The sequence below is a fragment of the Mastigoproctus giganteus genome, chromosome 8 (genome assembly GCF_048544385.1).
Source record: "Mastigoproctus giganteus isolate SK-2022 chromosome 8, ASM4854438v1, whole genome shotgun sequence".
Taxonomy (NCBI): domain Eukaryota; kingdom Metazoa; phylum Arthropoda; class Arachnida; order Uropygi; family Thelyphonidae; genus Mastigoproctus; species Mastigoproctus giganteus.
Window position 1 is genome coordinate 134100505 of NC_143582.1, and position 12610 is coordinate 134113114.

The following is a 12610-nucleotide window of genomic DNA, read 5'->3' on the forward strand; positions in this document are numbered from 1 at the left end:
GGATAACATAAAATTTAAATTATTGTATACTTGAATTTGCAGTTTCTTAGCGCTTCTGTATGTACGATTCAAAGAGAAAAATTACAAACCCTGCCGTTCCGACGTACGATGAACGATTACGGACCATCATCAGGAGTTGGGACGCGAGCCGAGAACCTTTAAGTACTAAGAAGCACCTCCAGAAACCAGACACACATGACCGATCACCAGCTAGTTAGGGGACCTACAAACGATCTCATATCACGCATGCAGATGAGCGGGAACATTTGTCACTGTTCCTGGCTAAACAGCGCCAAGGTAATTGCCAAGCCTGGGACGCACGCGCAGAGACGGCACCGAAGAGAGAGAGCGGTGTTCGGGAAAGTTTCTGAGACATTACTGTTTTGTACTCACCTGGTTGGCTTGTTCCAACTCGTTCATGATGCCGTCCATTGTGCCTGATCTGAAATAGACACACAAAAAAAGGATTAGAAGAAAATTGTAGCAGTTAAGGGAGAGTCTTAAGAAAGCAATTAAGTAAAAATTATTGAAAGAACTAAAATTTTTAGAACATTAAGAAAGTTTTCCTATTGCATGTCAGTTGAAAACGGTTTTAGAAAGGAAATTGATTACTGCAGAGTCATAATTAAGGGAACGAGTTCAATTCGTTTTACCTATTCCCAATTAATCGCAGTGCTATGCGAAATAAGACAAAACTAATACTAGGTTTTGTCTTATTTCATTAAGCAAGGAGTACAATGCAATGCTTAGAAGTAAAAAATTCGAATGGTCGATGAAATATGGATTTATTTATTCAAATATACTGCGCGTTTAACATCCACGCGTCAGCGAAATCTTAGCTCCTAATTCATAAATTATTACAAATTAATTCTCTAAAGTATAGTGAAAATTACACAATAACAATACTATACATATATTTATTACGAATCCAATATATTTCGAGAAATGGGCCATTCCTTCTCTGTTAGCCTGCAGCAAACCAGTATTAGAAAAACAGCTAAAAAGTGCTGCATATGTCAGCTTTATCGAAAAAAAAAATACAAATTATGGAAAATGCTTTGAACAGTTCATTTTAATATCATAAATAACACCACGTAAATATAATATTAATAAATACGGACATAATACTGACTTGGAAATTTAAACTGTGCAAATAATTTCTCGGTAAACTGGAAAACAGCAGCCCACCCCTCCTCTTTTTCGAAGTTTTTGTTACCTATTCAATCTTTCGCTGTGTTCTTGTTCCAGTGTGATGAAGATGTCGTTCTTGGAACAACAAGGGTACATCTAACAGGCATAAGATATCTTTTTGGCATACCCAGAATTTCCAAACTTATTCTTAACTTCGTCTATATTTCTGTTTGCTATTTTTTTTTAATACGTTAAAATATTCATATGATTCTTAGCATATGAAAAATACATTTACTTAACTTCATTTCCTAAACAACAATCTCAAATGAAAATGTTATTCTTCTGCCAATGAGAAACTGCAGAAAAAATGTTGACTTTTTTCCTTACTCTTTTCTCATTGGCGTAGCACCCAAGAGAAACTTTCTTTAAATTTAGGTTTCAGAATTGTGTATACAGAAAACGCCTTTCAGCAACTGGAGCTCTACATCCTTATTGTGGTGCATTTTTGATTTCTTGTATGCGGAGAAATTGTGCCGACTCCGTTTAAGATAAAGACTTCGCTAAGAAAGGTGTGACCTCCGTTGTCAAGATGGTTGTGAATTACGATGGGTGTTCTAGGAGGAAGGTTCACGTTAATTTCTGGAACATTCTCAACTGGGAATAGAATTCTCACTTCATAAGAACCTTCCCGTCATCAATTACCCTGGGGTAATTCGAACAACGTAGTCACGCAACGTTTTTTATTGACCTGAAGGGCACGCTGTCTCCACTCCTCACGTCACATGAGACATATCAGGTGGCCGTGTTGTTCCAATATCACAGAGATTAATAGTGACATTAAGTTTATTTTTTTATATTAAACTCAACTCTGCCTTTCACTAGTCTGGAAGCTTTTCGCACTCCTCGTTCTGCCTTTGACCTTAGCATCGTGGTTTGATGCTTTAAAACATCATCAAGCAGTAAGGTGCCATATAATAGCAGAGGTATATGGATCACTCTTATTTTAAAGTGCCTTAGTTTCTCTACTCTGTTAAATGATTATTATACTTTCCCACAGATCGCAGACAGTCTGTTGTAACTTCTAATGACTCGTTATTTATCATTATTCGCTATCATTTTACGTCCTTCTCGCTCTTCGCCCATTCAAGCTAGAGCCATCACTAATAGAACTCCAACCCTGTTTAAAAGGTGCGTTATGATGGCTTTGATCTTCAAAGTTGGTCGTTTTAAGCGCCATACTGTTATTTTAAATAAATATTATATATCTCAATACTGATCAAGTAATTAGAATGAAGCTGTCCAATACAAAACAGTCATATGTAAAGTTTTCAAAATAATTTTTTTTTCTCGTCTCCACTCCCCTTATGTACTAAGAACATAGGAGATTTCAGTGTGTTATTATCACAGAGAATTCTCTAAGTCACCATGACTTTTTCATATAATACATTTTATAAACTTAAATGTAGTATGCAGTCTTCTCAATGATAATGCCAGGTCATTATGATCGAGAATAAATTGTTTTTCTAATCCATATAGTAAATAATAAATTTAAATTAATTTTCTGTTTATACTCCGGGACGACCACATGGTCAGAGGAGTTCACATTGTAGAGAGAATACAAGGAACAGCACCGTATTTAGTTATCACGGGTTTGAATATCATTTCGATATGCGAAATATGATTGATTTAGCAAATAAGTGAAAAATATAAATACAAGTATAAATATAAGTGAGATCATTTTTCTATTTTATACACTAGGACGACCATATAGGGTCGGAGGAATATACAAAACAGAAGGGTACAAGAACACCAATGTATTTTGTTGTACTGTATATTACCACATGTGAATACAAACAACGCGGCTTGAGTAACTATGAAATTTCATGGCGTACACTGCTTCCTTTCATGAAGAAGTGCTGCTTATTTGCGGTGTAATACTTAGTGCACTCGTGGCGATTTTTTTTACAGTACAATACATAATATTTACAGTAAACTTAGTTTTTTTCTTTCGCCAAGTACAAAATGATGCTTTGCACTACAATTATGTTGTAATCTTTATGGCCAACGAATCTCACTAATGAAAACAGTGATGCTGTTTAGATCTGTATAATTTCCAGAAAATTCTCATCCCCAGCTCAACATTTATCTTCGATCTATATGTATTCTTTATAGCTGCAGAAAAGACTTCACTTAAATATTTACCAAATGTAAATCGAAGAGGATCACTGTTGAATATTGATAAATGAGAGCTCTAGTCTATAACTGTTCTCCGAAAGTATTATGTTCTCCTAATTAATAGAAGGCGATTTATTCTGTAATGATGGAATTCGCTTGAATATGGGGGGTTATGTTTCCCTCTATAGCATCAGTACTGACTGTTGACATCAGTAGACCCTTGCTGATGCTACAGAGGAGGCCTTAAGGGTTCAGGGAAACTGATAATGGGGATGGGATAAGGAAGTTCTGGTAATACACAAACATGGAAACCGTGTTTGTGTCTTATCAGAGACCCAGTAATTAGACCTCCAGTATTTATATGCTACAGAGAAACCTCCAGTATTTATATGCTACAGAGAAAGCCTTAGGTAAATAACTAAGGGACGTATTAGGTTAGGAAAAAAAAATACAAAACTTAACTTGTCTGTGTAGTAATGGTAGGAGCGTTGTAAATAAAATGAGCGTTCTTGGTTATTCCTATAATCTGAGCATTAGCGCTCAAATTATAGGAATAACTGAAACATGGTGCAATCTCAAAACAGAGGATGACCAAAATCATTACGGGGAGTACTGTGTTCAAAAGAGACAGACAAAAGCGAAGGAGTGTTGTTGTTGTTAGGTTTCAAGCGAATCAATGACTGAAACCATATTGCGTTGTATATATTGTCTGCAAACTGCGTATGCTCTCTGGCTAATTTGCCTATTTCTGGACGAAAAACCAGAGTTTCCGAGAGAGATGCTACTCCCACCTAAGACCGACTAACTGAGCTATGCTGTGAAGAAGGCCCACGAAAATTCCTCGCGTTGTTGACAGGACTGAATTCAAACTCAGGCTTTTCTACCTGCTGCGGGGAGAGCGGTGGTTATACCAACTGTACTACCTGTGAGGCACACCGAAGGATTGAGGAGGGTTATGCTGTTTAAAAGCAACAAGACTTGATCAGATTCCCAGAGCCTGATCATGCCCAAGCAGATGATGAGTGTGTGTGTGGTGCGAGTCGATGACTAGTGGTAAAGGAAAGATGATTGTATGTGTGGGGAGAGGGGTTGTTACAAGCCAAACGAAAAATTCTTTAGGCAACTTTAATAGGCAAGAAAAAGCGAGTGTATCCTGATGGTGATTTTAATTTTCATCTTATGTACTGGAAATCATGGACATGCAGTACACATAGCGGGAGAAATTTACTTGAATCAATTAGACGACTACAGTTTATTTCAATACGTTGAAGAATGCACATAGTGGTAACATATCCTTAACGTAGTTCTCACCAATGATCAGTTGCTTGTTATTAAGATAGTGATAGCGGGAAGTACTCATAATGTAAACAAATAGGATACAGGGAAACTTTGACGGTCAAAGGAAAACGCCAGGGCTTTAATTACAGGAAAGGACAATGCGGTGGACTCAGGTACTTCCTGAGCTCTATTAAGTCAAATTATTTGATATGGATGACAAGAGAACACATAGCGGGAGAAAAAATAAAGAACTTAACTAAGCAAAAGAAAAAAGCATGGGACAGTTACCGGCTATCGTGTGACACCACTTCATACGATAAATATAAGCTGATATTTAATAAAAGCGAAGGGGCTTGATTTCCAAAAGCATGGGACAGTTAGTTACCGGCTATCGGCAGTAACTTCCATTCACACGACAATTATAAAGTGACTGTGTAATTAAAAGCTGATTATGAAAAATCGTTGGCAATGAGGGCTAAGGACAGGGAAAAGGAGTTCTACTCATATGAATGCAAATAAATTTGATAGCCCCCCTGGCAATATAAAAAGAGTGGTATAATCGACAAACGAGCTGCCGAAATGGCGATCGAATGGAAAAGTATATTTCAATAATCTTTATTACTGAAACCACACTAGTATCAAAGGGGATTAGTGAAGCCGAGATTAACCGCTGCAAAATAAGTGACACAATGATATCTCTAAAGTTTCTGAGGCTGAGAGAGTGCAAATCATCGGGGATAGATGGATAGTATATACTGAAAATAGCAGCAAGTAACCGCATCGAAAAATTAGTGGTGTTAATGAAATCATCACTAGAAAAATGCCAATTTCTCCCCAATACATAAGGCAGATAAAGAAATAATGTCCAATTATAGAGTAGAATTTTAACTTCTCTGGTGGTAAGACTATGGAACAAGAATGGTATGTCTTAAACGCGTTTCAACATGGTTTCGGGAAGGAAAGGTCTTGCCTTACTAATCTAGCAAATTACTATGAGGTTATAAAGCAGCTGGATGTGAGAAACAATTTTGACATTATAAATCTGGATTTTACTAAGGTTTTTGATAGGTTTCCTTAAAAAATATTATTGTATAAATTACAGCTGGTAGGGATAATCAGGGAAGATCCATCAGTAAATTAGTGGTTGGTTAAAGGATAGGAGATAGGGGTCCCTCTATATTGATTCTTCTTTTTTTAAATGGTAATCTTTTCTTAAAGGGAATACAGGAGTTGTCAAAATTTGCTAACGGTTGAGAAGGTGGTTAAAGATCAAAACCAGGCTTTTCTACTTAAAAAGGATTTAGAATGATTGCGAGTATTTTCTGAAAAATGAAAGATTAAGATGCACACAAACTAGAAGCAGCACAAATGAGATTTTTAAGACCATTATTAGGCTTTACAAGATTAAACCACCAAAGAAATTTAGATATCTGCGAGAAATTAAAAGTAGATAACATAGTAAATGACATAAAACGGTATCAGGAAAAATGGATCAGCCACATAGAAAGAATGAACCCAGACCGGATCCCAAAATTAGCCTTTAACTACAAACCTACAGGCAAGAGAGATGTTGGTCGACCAAGACAACGATGGCGAGATCAAGACCAACTCCAAGAGCTACAACGGAACAGGTCTTAAAAGACCAAAGCCGGACCAAGTTCATGATGATGATGTCTGAAAAATGAAACCTAAAGTTTAATGCTACCATACCAAATGCAAAGAACTGCATTTCGGATCTAGAAACCCAAGAATAGTTTATAGATTATGGAGAGAGGAATTAAAAAAAAAAGTAGTACTGCACGTAAAACTCTGTCCTCTGGACCAATATTTTAGGATTAGTTTATTCTTAGGGGGAGGATATGCCAGTCATTCTTCAGAAATGGCCCGACTTGTCGTTGTTGAATCATTATGATTTTTTTTAAATAAGCAATGCTGAATGGTTATATAATGTCCTAAGAATATGGACTGACAAAAAAAAAAGTTACCCTAAACAAGATGTCGTAATCGATAACTTGGGTTGCATTCATTAATTTATACTCATTTGTAGAAAACTAAAAGCTCCTAAAGATGCTAATCATTACTGATGTAGGAATAATTCATAACTTTAAGACTTTGTATTGCGCATTTAATTCGAAAGGAGCGGTATTACTCTACGTCGTCCATACTTCCATTTAATGAATGTTGGTGGGGTGGGGCGGTGAAAACGCAGATCGTCAAATTGAGACAGCTTTAAATGGATCATAATTTCGAACTTTACTGCATAAAACACAAACCAACTGGGGATATTAGTAAGTTATGACTTAAGATCGTCGCATTTCCTATACCTTTGAGCATTAGAAATGAACCGCCTTCAGCTGGCGGCATACACGCGACAATCTGTGCAAGAAAACAGACGAAACAAACTCAAAGGTGAAACACCAAGAGAGAAAGAGAGAGACTATCCTGACATGTTATACTTATACTGATTTTAGTTAAAATATCTAGACAACAAATTCGATTGAAATCACAAAACGATGAGATCAGTAAACACTAAAATAAACACTTTTTGAAGTGTCTTACAATGTATTCCCACTTTGCAATTTTTATTGAACGATCCAAAAAGTTGGTTACAAAAGTTCTAGAATTTTCTATAGCAGTAGTTCAAGAAAGTTTATTTCTTTCTGAATGTGTGTATATAGGGTTTTAATATTTTTTCATTAATCGGGTTAACGAATTATCAAGTTTGTTTGGAAATATTTTGTATAATTAAAGTTTTTTGATTCAAGCTATTTTCCTTATTCCGAATCTGAACAATCCACGAACTCAGATTTTCATGACAGGTATATATTTAACAAAAATTTTTATCCGTTATGACAAAACTAAAAATGAAAACTTAAACATGTCCTACTGTAAACAGTAAATCTGACGAATATTGTGTGGTTCTTGATATAATCTGATTAGACGTTTTTTTGGGGAGCCGCTAAGTGGAACTTTATTTATTGATTTTAAATTGTTTTTCTCAAATTTCTGATTTAAAATTAGTAGTGTAGTATTTGTTTGTGATTTCCTGGTTAATTTGGTGTATTTGTTCTTTACTTAGCCCTTGTAATTGCTTAAAAACCACAGTCGACTTCTGCCGGCACTGTGTTATATAGATAAGAACGTTCAAATTTTGCCCACACTGTTTTAGTATTGATATAGCAGATACTGGAAGTTTCTACGTGATTTGAAGCAGTGTAATCAGTATCAGAAGTCTTATAAACTATACGTGTTTTAATAATTTAACTTTATTACGTAGCCATTAATATTCGTCATTAATATTCGTAGAACTTTTAATATCGGCGATTTGGCATAGATATAGTATCGCAAATGGGTCACTCGAGAGTCCGAATCACGTAGCTTGGCGATAGATAGTTAAATTTATAATCTATTAATCTACTTAGAATTTACAAACGTACGTTATAGCGTAATACATATAACTTAAACGAAGGAGATACGGAATGCATATACATATACCTTTAAACTCGATATTGAAATATATATACAATATATTCAATAAGGTAAAATTCACAGCATAATAGTGTTACTACGCATAAGGATATAAGTTTAACGTAGCATTTTTAATTATAGTGAATTTGAACCGAAATCATGCCTCAGACTAGAGTAGCAAAGCAAAAGGCTCAAGCTAGTGGGAGTGCCATGGCTCGAGGGAGACGACGATCACGCCTCGGCTGAGGGGAGGTTGTCCTCTGAATCACAGCCTTATGAAATGTACTGCTTGTTTGATGTTTGCGGATACAGGAATGGGTCATGATATTGCCATGGGAACGTCTTTGTATGTGCTCGATGTAAGGAATGAAAGGATCATAGGGGAATAACTGGTCTCACGAGAGCTCAATTTACAAATTTATTTCACTAGCTTCAAAGAAAATTATGTTATGGAAGATTTTAAGGATACTTTATTCCTTATCCTCAGGTGGTTAACAAATAAGATCAAATGAGGTGGGACTCTTAAAAATATGAGTTGCACAGAGCCTCGCGCCTGTTTTACACACACAGACCCGCTCCCAACCTAGTGATCAAGAATTCTTCAGATGCGAAAGGTTCTGCTGCATATGAATAGCATCACACTTCTAATTATTTTCTTTCAGTCAATATGAGGTTAATTTTTAATTATTTTACAGTGCGCCAACATTCTTTGAAATTTATTTATACCATTTCAAATGACAAATATTAAGGTCCAGTGTGCTTTATTACTACATCAGGGTTACCAAACGTTTTGTGTGGCTAATATTACTAGATGTAAAAAAGAAAAAAGCGTCATTTAGCATAGAAAAAAAAAACATGAGGGGTTATCAAAACGTTCGTACCCTGACCTAGATAAAACATTAGCAGGAAGATGCCATTTTTAATATAAGTTGTCTACATATTCAATAACTAGCATGAGAAATTTCATTCCCGTAGGTGATCGTACACCCGAGGTGGAGGCAGGAATCTGAGGAAGGACGCTATGGTTGACAAAGTGGAGTATCGAGCAGTGATCAAGTTCCTGAATTTGCAGGGCAAGAAAGCTCAGAAATTGACGAAGAAATGAAAGCTATGTATGGGCAGAATTGTCGATCCTGTGACTGTAAAAAAGTGGAAACGGGAGTACAAGTGTCTTTGATGAGCCAAGAGAAGGAAGGCCATCAACATCTACAGACAGTGAGACGGTTGCAAGGGTTTAGTAGCTGGTGTGTGACAATTCATTTCATCACAAATGCACTGGGAATTAGTTATAGGTCTGCCCACAGCATTTTATATGACCATCTGTACATGTCTAAGGTCTCCGCACGATAGGTTCCAAGATTGCTGACCCCTTTGCAGAAGCAATGTCAAATGCAATGTTCTCTCCAACTGTTTGGATTTGTGTAATGCCGATGTTGAGAACGTTTTTGATCGGTTGGTGACAGATGACGAATTCTGGGTGTACCAGTATGATCCGGAGACTAAAGATATGTCAAATACGTTAATTCGTCTCAGGAAGTCATCAAAAATTGCGGACTTCTATGATCAAGGCATTAAACAACTGATCCATAGATGGGAGAAATGTGTTACTATACATGGAGAGTACATAAAAAAGGATTAAAGTTTTTGTCAAGTTTTACCTTTCTATGGCTATTATTTCTAAGGTCACAAACGTTTTGATAACCACTCGTAATTACGACTAAGAAAAAAACATCATTATGACTTAATTAATTAAACATTCTCGTGGACAGGTGAATAAAATTTAAGACATAACATATATATAGCATGTGATGTTAATATCTTTAACAATTCTTAGAAAAACGTACCATTTTCAACAATGATTTGCAATGTTCAATCAGGAGAGAGAAAGAACTATAATTTAGGTTTTTAATGTTATACAATACTTGCTTCTATGAATGTGCAACATTACGTTGTGCACTCCTATTCAAGCTGAATGAGGATGCTAATTTAATGCTGGTTAATCATGTGGATGTTTATTAAAGATCACAAATTTAAGTTTACTGACTGAATAGATATTTTTAAAGGGGAAACAAACTTTCACTAAATCTTTAGGCATGGCATTGTTCTATTTCATATCTTCTGAATGATCTAACGAAAAAAATGAGCGAATTCTTGGTTAGCCTGTGTTATTTCTTGCGATTTTATAATTTAAATTCAATTATCTTATTTACAACGAATATTTAATTTATAAGGATGGGAATTTTGCTTTTTTTGGCACCCGCTGTCCAAACTATTGCCACAAAGCTTCATTTTTGATAACAGTGAACAAAAGTATGTTCGTACGCAAATACATATAACAGAACAGATTTCTCCGTGGCACAACTCATTCTCAGTGGCTTGCTATTAAAAAATAATCTGTTCCGAGGACATCGGTGCTTTCGTGAGCAATAAAATGTTATCTTTCCTACACTTATGGAGAATTATTCACGCATGACCAAGAGGAGAAAATACTTGGACAAAAATAAAACGAGAGGAAATTAATTAAAAATAAGCAATTAACGCGATGTGAGTAAAACTCACTTGTTGAAATATTCTTGAAAATCTTTTATATTTCTTTACACTGAAGCGCAAGAGGAATTTTCCATGAACTCCCTTCATGGCTTTAAAATTGAGGGACATGCTTTCATTTAAGTAAAAAAACAAAAACAAAAACGCAGTGCTTTATTCTTTTTTTATTACTTGTATATTTTTCTCTTTCTGTTCCTTCATAAGACGTTTGATAGTGCACATCTGGTTTAACGACATTCCTTAGGAAGTACGCATAGGTTTAGTAGTCATAAGTTTACAAACAGATGCGCACAGTGCAGTTATCATCACGATATGGTAGACAACGTGACTTTATCACGTGTTCTTGTTTCACTACCACTAATTTTATTGCAACTATGAGTGACTCTAGTCTGAAATAAACGTTGAGTATCATAAACCTCTTTTTTTTTTTTTTTTGTGTCCACAAGACGGATTTTGGCTGACCTCAATCAGAATATTTGGGGGCATTTGTGAGAAATCTATAAAATATGTATCAATGGTAGTTTTTATGGCTTTTACCTTTCCACTAATTTTTGAAGACGTTAGAAGCAATTTAGATATTTCTGTGCACTGCAAAAGGTTCTGCGCAACAGAATAAATAAATATATACACTCAGTGAACACTGAACTGTAACCACCCCATCCATAATGTACTATGCCGGATGGCTCGTAGTATAAAAGCTTTGTAAGCTAGAGCAGTGGTAATTTGCATCTGGTCGTGCAACTCAAAGTGATAAAGTAATGGGATGTAGTAACGATATCAGAGTTTCGAAAGGGCATAACTGTAGAAGCTCGTGCATCGGGTGTGCTTCCATATCGGAAACAGCACGTCTTGTCGGTTGCTCACGACCCTTTGTGGTTAAGATATATAAAGAATGGATCAAACTACCTCCCGCCGACAGAACTGTAAAGGATTACGCTAGGTGGATGTTTGCGGTTACCGAAGGTCGCAGTGTGTTATACGAGCTCAACGGCAGGTCACTGTGCGATAGTTGACATCGAAATACAATATGGGGAATCAAGAACAATATTCGAAATGAATACGAACCTCACACTCAGCCGTATGAGGTTCCACAGCAGACTACCGAAGGAAGAGACACCCTCTCCTCACCGTTAGTCATAGTCGACGGCGAATACTGTGGTGTCAACAAACGCTGGTTGGACACTGGAAGACTGGAAATGAGTGTACTGGTCGGATGGGACCAAATACCTAGTGAAACAAGCCGAAGGACGCCTTAATGTGTGGCGCAAGCAACACAAGCCCATGGAACCATCGTGCACGGATGCTGGTTGCTTAATATGTGGCGGTCTACTGGCTGCTCATAGGAGACCATGTGTACTCTCTGCCATGTTGCATTTTCTCCTAGACAGAAACGGGATCTTCAAGGCGATAATGTGCAGTGCCATCTGGCCTGCACTGTGCACGAGTGATTCGAGGAACACAGTGATGTATCACCCATTTTGTTTGGGCCTACAAACACCTGTGGGATGTTTTGGAATTGAAGTGGATGTGCACACATACAACTGTCATTCATTTCGACACTGTGAAAAGCCTTAGCAGCATGACTGCAGTTCCTACAGTTAACTTCAAACATCTGGTGGAGTCAATGCCTAGGCGAACAATGGCTGTTATCCGTGCGAACGGTAGCCCAACACGGTATTAGGTACGTGGTCACAGTATAGTAATCGCTGATTTAAGGGAATATGGATTGAATATCCCATAACTTGGAAATGTGTGGTGAAATAGAAACTGATAACACTGCAGCATTATCCAATTTTGCCTACCTAAAGAGTGTGTTAGTTGAAACAGAATGATTTATTTCCACAGGAAGAATATAATAAAAGGTAGTCATGCAGCATGATGCCAGCCACTAGGAACAATATGGCCTTAGTTGTTAATGCTCCTAAAAACCAAATAACAAACAAACAAACAAACGATGCCAGCCACCAAAAACACTGAACAGTATTACTCAATAAATTCGGAGTTCGTTTGC

At 36.6% G+C, this 12610-nt stretch overlaps 1 protein-coding gene across 1 annotated transcript in view; it reads right to left on the reverse strand.

Moving 5' to 3' along the window:
• The window catches only part of LOC150081831 (protein CASP-like), a 448000-nt gene that overhangs the window by 165663 nt on the left and 269727 nt on the right, over positions 1–12610 (reverse strand). Inside the window, exon 5 of the mRNA XM_090380333.1 lies at positions 394–442. Coding sequence (XP_090236459.1) covers positions 394–442 — 49 coding nt within the window. The remainder of the gene's footprint in view (positions 1–393; positions 443–12610) is intronic.